At 42.0% G+C, this 22,663-nt stretch overlaps 1 protein-coding gene across 6 annotated transcripts in view; it reads right to left on the reverse strand.

Annotated features, from left to right (window-relative positions):
• LOC139480232 (potassium voltage-gated channel subfamily B member 2-like) overlaps positions 1-22,663 on the reverse strand; it is a 257,935-nt gene that overhangs the window by 161,448 nt on the left and 73,824 nt on the right. For 5 of the 6 annotated variants that reach the window (XR_011654408.1, XM_071263262.1, XM_071263261.1 and 2 more), the window contains exon 2: positions 4,825-4,866. Coding sequence is in view for 3 of the 6 variants with exons in the window: in XM_071263262.1 (XP_071119363.1) it covers positions 4,825-4,866 (42 nt within the window). In the remaining 3 variants the exon portion in view is untranslated. Of the gene's footprint in view, positions 1-4,824; positions 4,867-19,378; positions 19,470-22,663 lie in introns of those variants that run through there. The other variant, XM_071263268.1, reaches the window with a different exon arrangement.

Raw genomic sequence — 22,663 nt, forward strand, 5'->3', positions numbered from 1 at the left:
ACAAGTAGCTTTAAGGCGATCTGTGTCGCAAGGTTATAAGTACTGGATGTGGAGTCGGTTGATCATTGACGAGCAGTTTAGTGATCATAAACTCGGTGTGGGATCGAGGAACTTATTAACGTGGACATAAAAGAGACGGTTTGTGCACCGCGAGCTATGTTTACCACGATAAGATCTTCCCCCTTTTAACATCATGTTCTTACGTAATGTTGCAAAGACAAGGGGTTGGGAGTTGCATCATTGGACGTTAACAGGCCTGGGGATAATGGTTTCCTCTTTCAAGTTTTCAATGAAGGTTTGATTTCGCCTTGTGAAATAAATATTTTCCTGTGTCATTTTTGCAAATGTGTTTGTCATATGCCTTTGACGTCATCTGTATACTAATTTCAATGTTGCATCGAGTTCTTTCTATTATGTTAGCATTACATTACATTACATTATTATGCAAGCATGTGTGTCATACTGATTTTACACAGCGAGAGCGAGGATAATACATGGATTCTTAACGAGTGTCGTAAAATAAGTATCCAACCAAAAACCCACTAACAACCAACATCCAGGATGACTATCGGATCCCCTCACTTCCAACAGCCATGTTGACCACCCGACCCCCTCAGAACCAAAAACCAGGATGACCACCCGACCCCCTCCCAAACAACAACCAGAATAACCACCCGACCCCCTCACAACCAACAACCAGGATGACCACCCGACCCCCTCACAACCAACAACCAGGATGACCACCCGACCCCCTCCCAAACAACAACCAGGATGACCACCCGACCCCCTCCCAAACAACAAACAGAATAACCACCCAATCTCCTCACAACCAACAACCAGGATGACCACCCGATCCCCTCACAACCAACAACCAGGATGACCACCCGACCCCCTCAGAACCAACAACCAGGATGACCACCCGATCTCCTCACAACCAACAACCAGGATGACCACCCGATCCCCTCACATCCAACAACCAGGATGACCACCCGATCCCCTCACAACCAACAACCAGGATAACCACCCGACCCCCTCACATCCAACAACCAGGATGATCACCCGACCCCCTAACAACCAACAACCAGAATAACCACCCGACCCCCTCCCAAACAACAACCAGGATGACCACCCGACCCCCTCACAACCAACAACCAGGATAACCACCCGATCCCCTCACATCCAACAACCAGGATGATCACCCGACCCCCTAACAACCAACAACCAGAATAACCACCCGACCCCCTCCCAAACAACAACCAGGATGACCACCCGACCCCCTCACAACCAACAACCAGGATGACCACCCGACCCCCCTCCCAAACAACAACCTGGATGACCACCCGACCCCCTCACAACCAACAACCAGAATAACCACCCGACCCCCTCCCAAACAACAACCAGGATGACCACCCGACCCCCTCACAACCAACAACCAGGATAACCACCCGATCCCCTCACATCCAACAACCAGGATGATCACCCGACCCCCTAACAACCAACAACCAGAATAACCACCCGACCCCCTCCCAAACAACAACCAGGATGACCACCCGACCCCCTCACAACCAACAACCAGGATGACCACCCGACCCCCCTCCCAAACAACAACCTGGATGACCACCCGACCCCCTCACAACCAACAACCAGAATAACCACCCGACCCCCTCCCAAACAACAACCAGGATGACCACCCGACCCCCTCACAACCAACAACCAGAATGACCACCCGACCCCCTCCCAAACAACAACCAGAATAACCACCCGACTCCCTCAGAACCATCACCAGGATGAACAGTCGTTATTTTCACCTATGTTTGTCGTAGATATGACATGTAGTATCGCCTTATCCCTGAGAAGTGACCTAAAACCAACAAGACACAAGGTATCGATTGCAACTGACCAAAAAATATCGTACACCAGTTAAACCTTTCCGCCTGACCTTGTTTTCAAACAGTTTACACAAATGCTTACATAAGAAGAGCGAAAGAACTCGTTAGTCCACTGTGACATTTATCGTACGCACTACCAAGGTTTCCAATTGCTTCGTTTCATGGGGAGTTTTTGTCACAGTAAAACAATCCTTTTCCGTGTACTTGACAGTTACAGACTGCGTGTATCATAAGAATTGATTGGTGAGTAGAACGATATAAACATGCAGAGTACGTTTCCTTCATGGGGCCCCGCCCAGACATTGCGTCCGGTGGAATAACACCCAAGCTATTCATTGTGATGAATCAGGAATAGTGCCGCTGTAACGAGTCGACCTGCGGAAAACCAGTGGCCGATAGCATGAGCACCGATCAAGGCCCTCGTTTATCACAATGAATCATAAATTGATTGATAATAATTAATATCTTGTAAAACCAAAAACGATCGAAGAATTACATCGCTATAATTTGAAAGAGAGGTATGATGCTTCATTGAGAGATTTCAATGCATTCTGTTTGTTTCTTTGTTGTTTAACGCCGCAGTCGGCAATATACCAGCTATATGACGGCGGTCTGTAAATAATCGAGTCTGGACCAGACAATCCAGTGATTGATATCATGAGCATCGATCCAAGTAATTGGGATCGATGACATGCATCAACCAAGTCAGCGAGCCTGACCACCCGATCCCGTTAGTCGCCTCTTACAACAAGCATAGTCGCCTTTTACGGCAAGAATGGGTTGCTGAAGACCTATTCTACCCCGGAATCTTCACGGGTCCACTGCATTCTGACAACACCAGTGACGACGGATAGAAATGTGAGTGAGTGAGTATTATTTTACGCTCCTTTTAGCAGTATTCCAGCATAATCACGGCGGGGGACGCCATAAATGGGCTTCACACGTTGTAATGGATAGAATATGACTCGGATTGTTTGAATCCGTTTTCAATTTATTTTGTGAATAGGGACTGTTTTCAAACCACATTTTCAACGTCTCTAACGAAGTGTTGGGTACTGGTGACTTATTCTGGTCAGGAGTAACAACGGGGGACGATCAACTTGAGTAAACTCCCGGGACAAAGAACGTAAATGCCTATGTATGGTGATGGTTAAACATGAAACAAACAAGAAACGGTTATTCGATGGTGATGTATTTGAAACGGGTATATAGCTTTACGCCGCTTTTAACATCATTCCAGCAACATCACGGCGGGGGACACCAGAAATTCGCTACCCACATTTTACCCATGTGGTGAAATGTAACCCTTCGGCGCAACGAGCGAACGTTTTACCGCTAGGCTATCGTACCGACCGCTATTCTAAGAGGTCAAAAATATATCTATACGCAATATTACAGTGAAATGTTTCTCAACGAAAACAACATAATTTATGAAAATAAACGATCGATAAGCCCCAATAACCTCGCTCAAGTGATTGAATTTATCATACACATTAAGTGAATTTATGAATATGAAAAATGTCATGAAAGAGAACGGGACTCTATTTGACATTAACAGCTGTCGTAAATGGAAATATCTCTACAAAGCTTTGATCTGAATGAAATGACTGACTGGATACCGATAGCAGCACCACGTATAGCTTCAAAGCGGCAATTCAGGGCACGAATAGTAGGTCCATGTGTCAGCAATATTTCAAAGTGTTACAGAACAGAAAATTAGAACAACAAAATTGTACACCGTAAAAAGTGTGATTATACGTTAGAGATAAATGGATAACACATGTACGACACGAATCATCTCGAACATACGTGTAAGTCGAAGATCATTCTGAATTGACATGTAAGCCGAAGATCATATTGAAAATACGTGTAAGAAGATCATTCTGAATATACGTGTCGGACGAAGATCATTCTGAATATACGTGTAAGACGAAGATCATTCTGAATATACGTGTAAGACGAAGATCATTCTCAATACATTCTCATGTAAGTCGAATGTCATATAGAAAATATATGCAAGACTAATATTATCTTGAATATAAGTCGAATCGGAAGATTCGTTGCATGTAATACGAATATCATCTTGAATCTGTGTGTAAGACAAAAATCGTCTTGCATAAGTGCGTTATACGAACGTATCCCGAATATACGTATAACAACGAATATCGACTTGAATTTACATGTGACAAAAACATCGTCAACAGCATGCGTATAAAACGAATAAATTCTTGAATAAACGTGTTAGACGAACATCATCGTGAATATATATCATGAAATTCATACAAATCGTATTCAAAGCATATATTGTGATATCATCCCCAAGTGACACGAATACCGTCTTGAATATGCATGTAAGTCAAACATAATCCTGAATATACGCGTAAAGCGAATATCCCCTGAATACACGTGTAACAAGAATATCACCTTTGAATAAACGGGTAAGACGAACATAATCCTGAATATACGTGTAAAGCGAATATCCTCTGAATACACATGCAAGACAAATGTCCATACTGATCAATACAAATGAAGATGTTACTGTCGGGGAGGCAGGTAGGAGTGCTTCCCTTGCAGGTATGCGAGAGTAAGGAGTTCGATGTAGGGGTAAGGATATGGTAAGGATATAGGCGTAAGGATTAACACGTATAGAGCAGCAAGCCTCATTACATCAAAACAATAACTCTATATTAAATATGATTCAGTTGCCATTTTCGGCATCTGAAATACAAATGGTCATAAACTATCTCGACAACTGACATCCACAATGCAGAAACACATCTAGCTATTGATAGAATTTTATAATATTATTAAGCAGATTTTATTTTTACAGCTCTCGTTCACACAATCATGGACCATGGCGGGTATGTAAAATAGTGATTCTTCACAGTGGTTACCAGTTGTCCGTCTACAAAGGGAGATAATAAGCGTAACTCACGTCCACTCTGGGCTGAAGGCTGGTGCTGCCACTGACGCTCGCCTGGAATGCAGATGTATATAGTGAGTGAGTGAATGAGTGAATGAGTGAATGAGTGAGTGAGTGTCATTTGCTGCCGCTTTGAACAGTATTCCAGTTAGAATAGGGGAATACAGGTGTATATAGTGTTGGAATAGGGGAATACATGTGCAGATGGATATAGTGTTATAATACGTGATACAGATGGATATAGTGTTGGAATAGGGGAATACAGGTGGATATAGTGTTGGAATAGGGGAATACAGGTAGATATAGTGTTGGAATAGGGGAATACAGATGGATATAGTGTTATAATACGAGATACAGATGGATTTAGTGTTGAAATAGGGGAATACAGGTGGATATGGTGTTGGCATTGGGGAATACAGATGGGTATAGTGTTGGAATAGGGGAATACAGATGATATAGTGTTGGAATAGGGGAATACAGGTGAATATAGTGTTGGAATAGGGGGAATACAGGTTGATATAGTGTTGGAATAGGGGAAAGAAATGGATATGGTGTTATAATAGGGAATACAGATGGATATAGTGTTGGAATAGGGGAATACAGGTGGTTAAAATGTTGGAATAGGGGAATACAAATGGATATAGTGTTATAATAGGGAATACCAATGGATATAGTGTTATAATATGGAATACAGGTTGATAGTGTTGGAATATGGGAATACAGGTGGATATAATGTTGGAATATGGGAATACACGGATATAGTGTTGGAATATGGAAATACAGGTGGATATAGTGTTGGAATAGGGGAATACAGGTGGATATAGTGTTATGATAGGGAATACAAATGTATATATATAGGATAGTCGATGAATACCATCGCACAGCACTACAGTCACACAGTACTACAGCCACTCTATCACACAGTACTACAGCCACACCAACACGCGGTACTACAGCAACACTATCGCACAGTACTACAGCCACACAGTACTGCAACCACGCCATCACACAGTACTACAGCAACACAGCACTACAGCCACTTCATCATACAGTATTACAGCCACACAGTACTACAGCAACACCACCAAACGGTACTGCAGCCACTTCATCATACAGAACTATAGTCAAACCATCATACAGTCTTATAGCCACGCCATCATACAGTACTACAGCCACACAGTACTACAACCACACCTTCACACAGTACTACAGCAACACCATCACACGGTACTGCAGCCACACAGTACTACAGCCACACCATCGCACATTTACTACAGCCACACCATCACACATTTACTACAGCCACACCATCACACATTTACTACAGCCACACCAGCGCACAATAAAACCCATTGCTATGGTCCATCGGTGTTGCTGGCGTTATCGTTTGGCAGAATCATGCACGCATGTGAAATATCGAGATGGGTTGCCAGGCCCTTTCCCGAACGTGATTACTGGTATGAGAAATATGTGTTTCATATATTTGCATTAAGTGGTTTGAGCCAATGCACCGGATACAACAGAGTCGGTCAAACGAGTGTGAAACACAAGCCTGCATGTTGTTGCCCTTGTTGAGCTTTAATTGGCTGCATTGACGTCAGAGAACAACATGTCGATTGTAATCAGTTGAAAGCTGTCAACTTCTGCCGGTGTTTGTTTCTTTCAAATGCACATTATTATATCATCTGATCATATCGTATGGCGCATCATTGAACAACGTTGAAATAGACAATCAGCCTCAGTAGGGAATGTGTCACGGTAGGTGGCCGTATGCACAAAGCAAGTACTGACACTAGTTTAAGTCTATGTTAAAGTGTGGGAGGGTTCACAAAGCGATCTTAGCGCGACGACCCCCCCCCCCCCCCCCCCCACACACACACACACTTTAACATAGACTTAAACTAGTCTCAGTCTTCGCTCTAAGATCGCTTTGTGTAACTAGGGAAATGGGACTATCAGTGAATAACAATTGGATGGCTGTTTCGTTAAGTCGAACCTTGTGACCAATACACTTCGAAATATCCGTATTAAAGGGAGCCACACGACACATCCTAAAATTCTTTCCCTTTATATACTCGACCTGGAAACTGGAAGTGTGTGATGTGGAGTGTTCTCTGTGGTAACGTCGCTTTGAACAGGAGATCTACGGTGGCCCATACGGGACATGAAAACGTTTTCGACTGTGTTAGGAGTTTTCGAGTATCACACGTTTTCATTCGTGTGAGTGAGAAAGAAGGTTTTACGCGGCTGTTAGCAATATTCCAACAATACCACAGCGGGGGACACCAGAAAAGGGCTTCACAAATTGTGCCCATGCCTTCGGCGCGACGAACGAACGCTTTACCCACTAGGCTACCCCACCGCCCCGTTTTCATTCGAACTACTACACATCGTTTAGAAACTGAAACTGAAAAAGAAGCTGGAAACCGTCTGAAAAACAAAGAAACACAGAAAAGCGAACATTGAAAGGCAAGAAAATAAAAACTCAAAATACGAAGAAAACAATCATAGCCCCTTTCAAATATATACCATTCACAAGAATATTAAATAACCCCTAGTTATTTTATGTAACTATTGTTCTCTGACCGTCCGGGTTAACGTGATTCAGCTGTGTAGAGTGAGTGAGTTTATAGCCGCTTTGAGCAGTATTCCAGTCATATCACGGCGTGTCAGTTTAATGTGAGAGGAAAGCCCAAAGTGATGCAGGTCTCTGATGTTTACCACTTTGGTGAAACCCACGAGCATGGATATGGTGCTGACAAACCTAGAAAGAAAGAAACATCGGAGCGAACCAGGAATCGAACCCACAATTATAGGTTTCTGACGTGCCCAAGGGACGCAACTCTGCACAGCTGTGCAGAACTATAACGAAACCTCGCCACGCCAAGTACCAAGCCATAACTCCAGTAGATGAAAGGTTGCGACAATTGTGGCTCTGTGTATTATCCATTTATAAAGACTATCTCCCGTACTAATGTGAGATAAAAATAAACCTTTTTCAGTTTTCATTTCCCATTGGAAATAGTCTGCTCATGAATGAGTTTGCGTGGCGAGTGATGCGAAGTAATTCCAATACAATTGACAGGCTACGTGTTGCAAACTCATGCTGTGCCCCATAAGGTCTTCACATCAGCCAAATTACCCGTGACAATACTCGATCAATGAGCGTACGATGTGTTTTCTAGCGCATTCACATGAATACGGTGGCGCTAAGCTGGTCACTGCTCGGAGTCAATAGACGTTCGATTCTCAACTTATCAAACATAATTAGTCGTAATCAATCAGCGCGCCGAGATCGACTCGGTTTGCAAACAGTTTTTGAATGTCATATTTAAATGATAATGCGTGGCATCTCTCTCCCCGATATTGTTCAATACCTATATGGTCCACGGAGTACATTAAACCTGTCTACGGCCAGAAACATTTGCTATTCGGCGAGAATGTTCTGTTTGCTTTTGCGCCATTAGGTGAAGAACGGCGCATATGCAGATAGATATTGGAGGCTGAGTGCTACTCGTGTATGTTAAGTTGTCGGGAAAACATTGTAGAACATTGCATATTCTGATAAAAGTTAAACTGTTAAACTTCCGGGAGAAGGGGCATGGCGGACTTTGAATTAAAAGAGAGAGAATAAAACACGACTTCGAAGTTTTGGGTTGACTGTGAATTCTGAGGGTAAAAGGGATCGATTTGATCAGTAAAACCTCGATCAAAGCCGACGGAACTCTAGGAGGAGTGTTTTATCTAGCTTAGATGCCGATATATTGGGAGTGGGATGACAAACCCCTTGTACCACACAACAAACATGCTGCGTGAGGGAGTTTTGAGCGGGAGGTGTGTCCCTCACAACCGCCACGAAGCAAAAAGCTGGATGCTTTCGAGTCAGTGATAGACACGTGACACAGCACAAGTCATCCTCAGCCAAAGACGGACATACAATCTCTATACGTCTTTGCCTCAGATCAACAGATTTCAATTTGTTTTAATTCTTTAACATAAGGGCAGATTGAAACATGGTTCATGTAAAATTTGTTTGCAACTATTATCAGACGCAAACCAGTGACTGTTTGTTTGTTTGTTTGTTGTTTCACGCCGCACTCGACAACATTCCACCTATGTAACGGCAGTCTGTAAATAATCGAGTCTAGACCAGACAATTCAGTGATTGACACCATGAGCATCGATCTACGCAATTGGGATACGATGACATGCATCAACCAAGTCAGCGAGTCCGACCACCCGATCCCGTTCGTCGCCTCTTACGACACGCATCGGTTGCTGAAGACCAATTCTAACCCGAAATCTTCACGGACAAGATGTATATGCCATATCAGACACATCAGCAGTTACAATGTAAAACAACATTCCCGTTAGCTACCATGTCTTAATGTCTTGGTTAAAATAGGTCCCCAGTACCCATGTCTGCTGACAGTCCATTCAAATGGGAATCTGGTGGTTGCAACGGATGCCTGGCGAATGTGTCCAAACCTCGCGACGTTATTTGTCGATATTCATTCTATCAACCATTGGTTTATCAACAATCCTTGTTTAATGAACGCCGTTATATAAGAACAGTACTTTCTGCGAAGTGAAACAGAATCTTCACAATCGACCATGACGCGTTTCAACGAGACTCAAGCTAACGAATTATCAAGATTTTTAACAGATCGGTATCCGATGATTTCGGCCGCCTTTACTTGTGTCAACACATCACTGATAACATTGTCATAAAGATCACCCATCCACAATTAAAACACATCTGTGACTTTTTACTTTAAAAAAGGGACTGTTTTTCGTCAACTGTACATTATCTTGGAGTGACATTTGAATTAATTTCCATTTGGAGTGAATGGAACTATTTTTTACATTTATTGACAAATGATAATTTCATTTTTTCCCGAAAATATGTGTCGCCAGCGGGTTTCGAACCCGCATCGTTTGATTGAAGAATGTGTAATTGTCAACCTCAGCCGCGGCGGCACATGAAGGTATAGTGTGAAATCAGAGACCATATATTATATGGTCTCTGGTGAAATTAACTATTAAATATTTTCATAATTTTGCATAATGTTAAAAACTTCAAAATAATATGTATATATTTTGTGTTAGAGCAGGTTACCTACAACCATGTTCATATTTATAGCAATTAGATAAACCTTTGACGAGAAAAAAACAAATCAGTAATATATATATCCTAGTTCGGGGTTCTATATTTCCTAAAATTCCCGTCAGCATGTATTAACAATGTGCAGGCGATTGACAGATACTTGTTCAGGACCTTGCGAAATTATGAAGAGCCGTTTACCATGCATTGTAAATGTCAGCTCTAGGCGGAGCTTGGCGCACGTGCAACAGCGGCAGAGAACGTATTCCTCGTGCATCACACAAGGGCGACTCACACAGTATGAATACAGTCGACAAAGAGTTCTGGTTAATTTTTCAAATATTTTCCACAACTGAATATATTTTGTCAAAGTGTAAAAGTAGGGACGAGTTTTAAGTAGGGGAATATCCTCGTAACTCTTCGGGGCCTCTGCTCCATTATTTTCAAGGAATGATGAATTACTCGGACATTCCCCTCTACTTAACGCATGACCTATATCTTGCAGCTTTGACAACCCGTCTTCCCAAGTTTTACTCGAACTGTGCAGAGTGCACCCGTCGCACCATCAAACGACATGGAATTCGCATTAATTTCAACAAATACTTTTATTTATAATATCAGTAACCCAAAAGACCAATCAATAACTCTGTATATGCGATTGTGGCTTGGAGGACAGTGTTGTAAGCGTAACACCACGGGGGGTACGGCTTGTGTTTGAACTTGAGAGCAATGTCCCCTATAAGCTTTCATCTCTGATGTGCTAAGGTCTTAAAGCAAGACAACGCTCCATCCTGTACTGACTGGGACACCACAGCGCGGCAGGCTGCCTATCGATGAGGGACAGAGCCGGCGGAGTGGGGCAAAGACATGCAGCTAAAAGATATTGATACAGTTATTCAACTGAACTGAGTTGACATGGGTTCAAACAGCTCTTGCATATATTGTTCTAGGCATTGAAACTCCATTTGCGGCCACAATTACTTGTCTTGGAGAGCGATATTGCAATGCAGTTGTATATACAGAGATCTCAATTGAACTTTCTTTGTTGTTTAACGCCGCACTCAGCAATATTTCGACAAGCATAGTCTCCTTTTACGGCAAGCATGGTTGGTTGGTGGGTTTGTTGTTTAACGCCGCATTCAGCAATATACCAGCTATATGACGGCGGTCTGTTAATAATCGAGTCTGGACCAGACAATCCAGTGATTAATTTCGTGAGCATCGATCCACGCAATTGGAATCGATGACATGCATCAACCAAGTCAGCGAGCCTGACCACCCGATCCCGTTAGTCGCCGTTTACGACAAGCATAGTCACCTTTTACGGCAAGCATGGGTTGCTGAAGACCTATTCTACCCCGGAATCTTCACGGGTACGGGTTGCTGGAGAACTATTCTACCTACTTCTAACGTCGGAAATTGGAACCTGTGAATGCTAATGGGATCTTGTCACGACGCTATGCCAAAGTTCGGCAACAACTTGTGTCTGTTCGTAGGCACACACAACTGATTGATACGGTTGAACAGTTAGCACGGGAACGGCTACGAGGCGTTATATCTTGAAAACAACAGGTATTTCATATGAACATTTGCTCTAAGGAAAAGGGTAGCACATCATCGACTTGAACAAGTGGCTCCATTGAACGGATCCGATCCGAATGTCCGAGAGGACATGCAGCCTCTGTGAATAGGCTCATGGACCCGTGAAGATCCGGGTTAGAATAAGTCTTCAGCAACCCATGCTTGCTCTAAAAGGCGACCATGCTTGTCGTTAGAGGCGACTAACGGGATCGGTTGGTCAGGCTCACTGACTTGGTTGATGCATGTCACCGTATCCCAATTGCGCGGATGCTCATGACATCAATTACTGGATTGTCTGGTCCAGACTGGATTAATTACAGACCGCCGTCATATAGCTGGAATATTGCTGAGTGCGGCGTTAAACAACAAACAAACACAAATTAACAGACTCATGAGCCATGGAGCTAGCATGTTCTTGGTGCCTCCTGCATGCACTTACGTAATTACTTCCTGCGTTTCTTATAACAAACATCTCCTTGAACATTAAAACCGCCCCCTCCTTCGGAATAACCATAATGGGATATATTCTGCTTATTGAACACAACGATTGTTTGCATTCATCATAATGGATAATTTTAGACTCGGCCCAAATGCCTGTCCAAATAGCGACTACACCCCAGCCTGCCAGCGCATGCCGCCAGCTGATTGACAATTTGGCTATTTTTGTAATCAGATTGATTTTTGCTGTGGCGATTCATCACACCGTCAAGGCCGACACAAGGCCCGAGATAAGTGGGTGTTTACTTCTTTACCCTGTCTCTGATTAACTGAAGAAACCATTCTTGAAGAGTCGCACTACCAAGATGGCCGCTTACAACCTGTCACGTGATCCCAGACATAAACGAACATCGTTTCTGTTCTCGTTTCCTGTCAATGACCTGCCTCTTGTCAGTTCAGAGCTTCTAATCATACTCAAATCTGTGTTCAGGAAGAACTATTCGGTTTCAGTCCGTGTGAACTCAATTGTAAGGGATGAAGCCCCGAGCACCGCCTAAAATTACAACCACCGCTCCATGCAAATCATCATTAGGATGTGTTTGAGGGATATTAATTATCTGTATGTTTGGGAAGGTGCTTTGATTCAGGTAAATGTGAACTGTCCTTATTACACATCATTTGGGAACCAAGGTTGGGCCTCATGCCTGTCGTTACATGATGGCTCTGACATATGATCACACGACACGCGCATGTCTTTAAATGATGGCATCATTATATAACCATTATTTAGCAGTGGCATAGGCATTATATAATCTTGATATAACATGACATACATGATATAACCTTCATAAAGCCGTTATATCGACATGGTGTACTATTATCATGATAAAGACATGATATAACGTGACATGGATATGATATATGCTTGATATAACATGATATAGACATGACATAACCTTTACGTCACATGACAGACATGATGCAATCTTGATATAACTAATATAAACATGATATAACCTTGATATAAGGTGAGGTGAAATGGTGTTTAACGTCGCGTCCAAGATTATTGCACTTATATAGCGACGTGCATGTACGTGTGTGTGTTTGTGTGGCTGCTTGTACTAGTCCGGACTGATGCCGATTTATAGTGCTAGCTCACTGAGATACCATGCCGCAGTTTAACATGAATAACACACTCAGACACAGTATACTGACTCCGAGCCGACCAGTCCTTGTTTTTGCCCCGTAATGCCGAGCGCCAGACAGGGTAACAACAAGTACCATCTTTTAACGTCTTTTGCTATGACGAGGCCGGGGATCGAACCACTAGACCACGGAGGCGGTCACCTTGATATAACGTGACATGATATAACCTTGATATTACATGACATAGACATGATATAACCATGCTATAACATGACATAGACATATAACCATGTCATAGACGTGATAATACTTTGATATAGCCGTAATATAGACATGATATAACCTTTATATAACATGACAGGCATGATATAACATGTTATAACCGTAGCACAGACATGATATAACCTTGATATAACCTGACATACATGATATAACTTTGATATGATATAGCAGTGATATAGTGATGATAAAACCTTGATATAACATGATACAGACATGATATAACCATGATATGGCCACGAAATAACCATGATACACCCACGATATAACCGTGATATAGACATGATAAAACCTTGATATAGACATGATATAACCTTAATGTAATCGTGACAGAAACAATATAAACGTTAGGTAACAGTGATATAGACATGATATAACCATGACATAATCGTGATTTAGACATGATATAACCATGATATAGTCGTGATTCAGACATGATATAGTCGTGATTTAGACATGATATAACCATGATATAGTCGTGATTTAGACATGATATAACCATGATATAGTCGTGATTTAGACATGAAATAACCATTACATTAGTCGTGATTTAGACATGATATAACCATGATAGAGTCCAATCAGCCATAATCCCGTTGTTTACATTACTGGCTTCATCCTTTGTATCATGGCACTGACTTCACCCATGGTCATCATCACTGCCCTTGTGTGTACACAGCAGGCTTCGCTACTCCAGTATACAATATCTACCCTACTGTATAAACATTGCCTCCTACGTGTATATATACTTGCTTACGGCACTCTGTAAATCGCTTGATAACGGTGTTAGAACCTACACCGAAACGTCGCTCTTAATTGTAATAAAAAAGTTGTTCATCCATAAATTCTTATCCTTACATGCTATAGTCGTGGTTTAGACATGATACAACCTTGATATAGTCCTGATTTAGACATTATATAACCATGATATAGTCGTGATTTAGACATGATATAACCATGATATAGTCGTGATTTAGACATGATATAACCATGCTATAGTCGTGATTTAGACATGATATAACCATTATATAGTCGTGATTTAGACATGATATAACGGTGATATTCGTGATTTAGACATGATATAACCATTCTATAGTCGTGATTTAGACACGATATAACCTTGATATAGTCGTGATTTAGACATTATATAACCATGATATTGTCGTGATTAAGACATGATATAACCATGATATAGTCGTGATTTAGACATGATATAACCATGCTATAGTCGTGATTTAGACATGATATAACCATGATGTAGTCGTGATATAGACATGATATAACAGTGATATAGTCGTGATTTAGACATGATATAACCATGCTATAGTCGTGATTTAGACATGATATAACCATGCTATAGTCGTGATTTAGACATGATATAACCATGCTATAGTCGTGATTTAGACATGATATAACCATGCTATAACATGACATAACCATGATACGGCAATATTTCAGCCACATCGTTGCAGATATAACAGAGATATATATACATGATATAACCAAGATAGACATGATATAGGCATGGTATGATAGTGATATAGACACGACGTATATAACAATAAAACGTCAACAACAGAGGATAACCAGTCTTGATTACCCGCCGAAACGGATTCCGCTGGGTGTTAAAGGCTGTGAAAGATGTATAAATGGATCACCGAAATTCTGTAAACTATGCATAGCGAATTGCCGCGCGTTACGCGGCAGGGTCGATCTCACCTCATTATCCTTACCGGACGCGTATGCACAAATGCTATCCAGGAAAACAACAGCCTTTATGTTATTATAACAATCCCACTTCGGCCCAATCTAATGACTTCTTTTAAAACATGAACACTCTTTACAAAAAAGAAATGCACAGGTAGTATGTAATTCATTGAACCTGACTACACAAAAAATACGGTATATAAATTGGACATATGTTATTGGAAAATCTTGGTGGCCTGATATTCGAAAAACGGTGCGTCAAAACGCAGCAAATGTCGATTTGCAATGTCTTAAACGGCATTGTTTTCACACTTGTTCGAAAATGTCATGAAGGAAAACAGTAAAGCAAAATGCACGTGTAAGTTATGGTATTCGTAACTCGTGGTAGTGGCTATAAAAAGGCAAGCATAAGCCAATAATTTATAATTCAATTGTCAACATTTTTCAGGTTCGAAAATGCCGAGACTCAACGCTCCAACATCTCCATAGGACGTATCCAAAGAGGGGAATCACAGTCTTCTGTTGCACGTCACTTCAACATCCACCACAGCACCATTTGCCCCCTTTGTGACCGATACACACAGTTCAATTCCACTGCAGACCGTCCAAGAACCGGCCGACCAAGAGTTGCAACCCCTGCACAGGATCGCTACATTCGACTGTTCCACCTACGTCATCGCAATGCCACAGCTACGGAGACTGCATGACGCACCCCTGGTTTGAGGAGGATATCGTTTCAACAGAACAACGCTCCACAGCTCATGTCATGTAGACTACTTTCTAGATCTCAACTACTCAAGATCTCAACCCAATCGAATACCTCGGGGTGAACTCGATCGACGTATACGTCAACGTCAGAACACGCCGCATACACTCCCACAACTGGCCAACGCGTTACAAGCAGAATGGCGCAGAATTCCGCGGGACAGAATTCGTACACTTATCCAGTCAGTGCCGAGGAGATGCAGAGCCGTGATTGCTGCCCGGGGCGGTCACACGAGATACACAACCTTGTGGCCTAACGTGACATGACAATCAACAGTTTTCAATGCCTTTGTACAACGACAACATGTGACTATCGAGCGCCAAAATTTTATATTTGTATCTATGATATTAAATTAAATATATCGACTTTATTAGGTACAATATATTTACTTAATATCTACCTGTGCGTTTCTTTTTTGAAGAGTGTATCTGTAAAATATCAACACGTAAGTTTTAGATCAGATTTTCAAGAGACAGATCTTGATCCGTCTAGCGGGCATCTGGCAATGACTGCAAAAACACTTTGTATTTATTTACAGATAAAGAATGAGAGGTAATTCGAAGTTCAATCTTATCTTGGTTAAGTCTGGTATAGCTAAGTCTATTTTTTAACATCTTGCATCACTGGAATTTTGTTACTGTATTTTTTTAACAAGTGAAATCACATCAAGATTTGTAATTGTACGTAGTCTGCCTTTGTAATCTTGAAATGCAGCTGTTCCACAACACGAATAATAAATCATTTTGTTTTTCACTGAATCTTCACGTTGAAAAGAACAGAAGCCAAAAATACACCAGAACTTGTAGCTCGTGAAGAATTTTATTTGTTGAAATACTAGCCACCAACCATATTTCTCCATACGATAAAAAATTGGTTATATGAATTATCTCGTATTTACATTGTAAATGTCACTCGATTAGATCATTGATTAATTACCGTATTTTTCAACGGATTTCAACAAAGAATGAATATGATACACTCACATTCAGTGGTTTAGGGAGCGTCAACACTGGAATAATCAACGTTGGGCTGATGTCTTGTTTTCTGACGAATCGAGGTTCTCCACTTCCATGAATGAAGGAATGGAGTTTGGAGACGTCCTAATGAGCGTTTAATGGACGTTAGCGTCGTAGAGCATGATCATATTGGGGTGGGTTGGTCCATAATGGCATACGGTGGTATCACAGTGACTGGCAGAACTGCGCTCCGTATTGTCCATGGCGGTGTCACGGGTCAAAACTCTCGGGACAACATCTTGTGATGCTATTTGCACAACGTGTTGGGCAACGTTTAATTTTTGGAGACGGTAATGCGCGTGCGCACCTTGTTAATGTTGTGACCCAATTCCACCAACAGCAAACCACCCATGTCATGTAATGGTCAGCACTCAGTCCTGACCTTTCTCCCATTGAACACGTCTGAGACGTCATTGGCAGATGTGAACGTCAACGTCAAAATCCACCCACCTCTTTCAATGAACTAGGAGCTGCTCTCACTGATGAGTGGAACTCCATGAGTCAAGCTGACATTGATCGACGCATCGGAACTCATGACTCGAAGGGGGCGGTCGGGTAGCCTAGTGGTTAAAGCGTTCGCTCGTCACGCCGAAGACCCGGGTTCTATTCCCGACATGGGCACAATGTGTGAAGCCCATTTCTGGTGTCCCCCCACCGTGATATTGCTGGAATATTGCTAAAAGCGGCGCAAAATCAAACTCACTCACTCACCCACGACTCGAAGAATTCGTGCATGTCTGGCCAACAGAGGTAGTTTTACCCGATATTAAAGACGTTGGCTGCAAAATGCAAATTTCGATTTGACCCACGACTTCTCTAAAAACCCAGTGAGCCACCATCTCATCACATCAACCATTAGAATCCATTAGGTCTGATATAATTAGACCAACTCCCCAGCAGGTATGATCTTTTTGCCAATACATTATAGATCAGAAGATATGTCTTGATGATCCCACTGTCCCCTTCTGTTTGGCATGGTACATAATGAATACACACCGGGTTTTCCTCCCACATAAAGCTGACACGCCGAGATATAACTTGAAGTAAATCAGGTCTCATACGTTTACCACTATGGTGAAGCCCACGAGCACGGGTATTGTGCTGACAAAACTAGAAACATAATCGGGGCGAACCGGGATTCGAACCCACGATCATAGGTTTATGGCGTGCCCAAGGGACGCAACTCTACCTAGCGGCGCATTAGATGACCCATGGCCCCTACACAATCAGGAGGAAGTGCGGCACCAATCTTGCAACAATATGTAACGTGGGACTCTGTAAAGCCTTTATTGTGTGACATTGTTGCCACGGGCGGTACATTACAATAGTAATCGCAATTATTTCTTAGGTGTAACATTTGTCCCGCATGACAAGCAAATTATAAATCACTACATAAAACCATGGGGAAATCGGAAGAAGATAATCTAAAATCTGGAATTTTTGTGACAAAATGTTTTTTTAAAATAGACCCCGCAAGAACAAACCGAAGTTCAATCAGTTTGTCTTGTTCCTTTCGGTCTATGGAGATCTTGACACAGCTTTAATAGATTTACTTCACAAAATATATTTGGTATCTTAATGTCTTGAATAGAACTGACAGCCTACACAACGTTCGACTCCGCCAAAAGGTTCTGAGCAACATTGGGCAATACTGTCTACACTGGCCGAAATTTTGATTGCTCGTCGTAATGCCGCGATCAGACTAGTGCAGTAATGACACCAGGTGTTCGCGAAAAGGGAAAGCATGTCTTGCCCTTCCGGTAGCACCCGCCATACACACAATTTGGATGTAAAGTGTGTGTTGCCTGACGCCGGAGAGTAGTACTCCCATGCGACGGCGGCCTGTAAACAAACCAGACAATCAAGTGATCGACCAGAAACATCCAGTGACACGACAGCGCATTTTCTGATTTTAATTCAAACTAAGCACGATATGTTAATTTGAGTTACAGTCGACGGTGAACTAGTCGAAACTATGTCCATGTATCGTTTACAACTTCCGATTTCAATTGCAGATAATTTCATTATTCACATCCATTCAGTTTTAATTGAAGTGCCTTGTGGTTCCTGAGAAGATATGAACGAAATATATTGTATAAAATTTTTACAATAATATGATTATATAATTAAGATTTTACTGATCATATATGAAGAAAATCATATCCCTTTCTGATATCTCCAGGAAGTACAATGTCTACAACGAGTGTAATGCGATCCATGACTCTATAACGATGGCCATTAACTACACTTCAGGGTAAGGTGAGCTAAAAGAGTAACTCATCTTCGGGAACACTGACGCTTCAGTGCTTGTAGATACAAACTGTCCACTATGCGCAAGACCGGTCCAACAGCACACCCTACATGGAACAGTAGTAATCATTATGTTTTCTGTAACAACAATAATCGAATGGCGCTAGATCAGCAAATATTTCCATCTATTCAGACAAATCAACCAACATGCCTGCTTCACTATGCATCAGGTGCAGTCAGCCCACTTTATTACAATCTTGCCCCTAATTACACACCTACCTTTTTAAGATACTTTGACTCAGAAGAGAATACGCCGATCTGTCGGTCCGTTTCGCCATACATTTCATCTCACCGCTAAGCAGTTTTCATGAAGTAGTCCACTCTTTCAAACTAGTTCTCATCTTAGATCACTCCCAGTCGTAACTGTTGCCTCATGTGGACTCCTTGATGTCTCATCAACAAGCCAGTTGGCTCCGGGACCACGCGCAAGCATCATGTACATAATCTACTGTAAGTTCCGATACATACGACTCCAGTATTGACTTACACAAATTAGTTATTCACAGACTTCAGCAATTTGTCTTCAAGTGGTCAATATAGTATCACTACCTGCGTTCCCCAATACGTTGTAAACAGAGTGAGGGTAATACCACCGAGAAGTCTGCTCTAGTCTGAAGTGAGGCCGCCAGAGGAGTTTGGACAGAGTACCATTGACATCTAGTTAATGCCCACATTGAGTCGGCCTGTTCATCCCGAACCACCATTAAATGTCATTTAGACTTCCAAAACATCATTCATCGCATGCAAAGCATTTTTGCCCAGCACAGGCCGTTGTCAAAACGAGGAAAAGAAAATACCATGTACTAATCTTGGTGATTTTCCTTAATACAAACCCATCAATTTGCAGAGAGGGTTAATCAAATTGACTCAATCCAAAATTGTTTTTAGCCAGTTTGGGGTCGCGTGAAATTGGTTCATCATCATCATCCAGCATCCACACGGCTGCACCTTCTGAATACCCCCCTACAAAAGTATGAAACGTCACAATATGTCTCATCCTCGAGTAAGGAATGTTTGTGTACTGATGTCCAACACTGAGTCTCGTATGATAACAATATTGTTGAAGATACCGTCATGTGGAAATCCTATTTGAAGACAAGACGTCTCCACGGCGGAGACTAAATCCGAAAATAGTCAATAGCATGTCCCAGTGACCTTGGCTTCACAGAGCGTGGACGTTGTTTGAAAGAAACTGTTAAATTATCAAACCTATTGATAACACCAATGTAGCTGTCGTTGCAGCCGCCGACGTTGTAGTGGTTGCTTCCTCAGAGACATAAACTACAATTTCACGTTATTCCAATGGCTATCGAACGCTATGCATAGTGCCAAATGCGTTTCCTTGGCAACCGAAATAATTGTTAACTCCCTGAAAGATTTTGTTTATGATTCAATCGAATTATAGCGATGACGCCACGTGATGTGGAGTCTTGGGCTGGAATCTGTCAGGGTGTTGCATCTCGACAGCACTTAGGACCCAGGTGGCGTGTTACCAATCTTGCAGCGAGGCTGTGCTCAGTTGCTTTAACACCAGCATCTAAAATGGCGTGAGGGTTCACTTAAAATAAGGTCACAAATATAATATAAAATTATTCAAGGAATCAGGCTGTTTTTGTTGTTCACATTTTGACCACTGGCGTCTGATCCAGGTTCGAAGGCCTTGCAGGCCTTGCTATTTAGTCAATCTTAGATAACTTTATTTCTGGGACTAAATGTCCAGTCACGCATCTCGGGCGTCCTCTGCCCTGAGTTCTGCGTGTCCTCTGGTATCACAGCGATTCGCTGTGCAGAGTTGCGTCCCTTGGGCACGCCAGAAACCTATGATTGTGGGTTCGAACCCCGGTTCGCCCCAATTATGTTTCTAGGTTTGTCAGCACCATACCCGTGCTCGTGGGTTTCACCGAAGTGGTAAACGTCTGAGACCTGCATCACTCTGGGCTTTCCTCCCACATTAAGCTGTCACGCCGTGATATAACTGGAATAATGTTAAAAGCGGCGTTAAAACCCAACTCACTCACTCACTCAACACTCAACACCCAACAAGCCCATCTTGAAAGTTGCAGACCCGCGTTTGTAACCACATACTAAGGTTGATAAGCATTATCATTTTTCGCAGTTTTATTATATCCTGTGCTTCTTAACTAAGAAATAAAACACTGCATGGAAAATAAACCATGAAGGGCGCAACCCCGAGTGGTTTATTCTCCCTGTAGTGTTTTGTTCTACGATAAACAACGACCACGAGTCGTTTGTTTCTTATACGTGATATCAACATTACGTACAGCCTCTTTTAAGATATTAATTACATGTACAAGCTTTGAAAAATGTACCGTATTTAGATAATGATGGGTCCCTAAATAAAATTCGACCTCGGCAATTATAGACAAGTCGCTTTTATGAGCAAGGGGATGAGTTTGGTATTTCCCGCATATTCTCACAATGTTCACGTCGAATATCTGTACTTTTGCCTCCTATACAGATTGTCATATCTCTTCCACTTTAGGTTGCGATCGTTCGGCGATTGTTTTTATCTTCGTTGCCCAGCTGCATCTGTGGGGAAAAACCCATTAGACACATCCCTCTCAAAATTAACGTCGTCCAATTTTCGATGTCATCAAGAAATGACGTCAGAATAAAGCTATATTTTATCGTGAAATGAACCACCCTTCGTTCTTCATTGTTCTTTGCGATCGCGTAGCTATCTTATATAAACATTTAAAGCTTTATAATCACGCAGGTAGCTCTTGATCTCGGGTAAGTAAGTCACATGTCAATGTCTGAAAGTTGTCAGTATAGCAATGAAGTAACCCACAAGACGGACCGAAAGGAACAGATTTAACCTATCTCGGGAGAATTGTTACCAGATTCGGTCAAGCGGACACTGATTCAAAGCTGGGTTCGTGTTTATCATAGCGGGCGCTGATGCAACGGACCAGGAATTCACTGCATTGGGATCAAAATAATCAATACACATGCTTTCACCTCAACTCGGCAAAGAGTATACACATTGCACCTCGCTACACTACAAACTATAAAGTGTTGGACCTCGTCTCAACAGAAACTATATAGTGTTGGACCTCGTCTCAACACAAACTATATAGTGTTGGACCTCGTCTAAACACAAACTATATAGTGTTGGACCTCGTCTCAACAGAAACTATATAGTGTTGGACCTCGTCTAAACACAAACTATATAGTGTTGCACCTCGTCTTAACACAAACTATATAGTGTTGGATCTCGTCTCAACACAAACTTTATAGTGTTGGACCTCATCTCAACACAAACTATATAGTGTTGGATCTCGTCTCAACACAAACTATATTGTTTTTGACCTCGTCTCAACACAAACTATATAGTGTTGGACCTCGTCTTAACACAAACTATATAGCGTTGCACCTCGTCTTAACACAAATTATATAGTGTTGGACCTCGTCTCAACACAAACTATATAGTGTTGCACCTCGTCTCAACACAAACTATATACGTGTTGCACCTCGTCTTAA

The sequence above is a fragment of the Haliotis cracherodii genome, unplaced genomic scaffold (genome assembly GCF_022045235.1).
Source record: "Haliotis cracherodii isolate W230 unplaced genomic scaffold, xgHalCrac1.p SCAF_4, whole genome shotgun sequence".
Taxonomy (NCBI): domain Eukaryota; kingdom Metazoa; phylum Mollusca; class Gastropoda; order Lepetellida; family Haliotidae; genus Haliotis; species Haliotis cracherodii.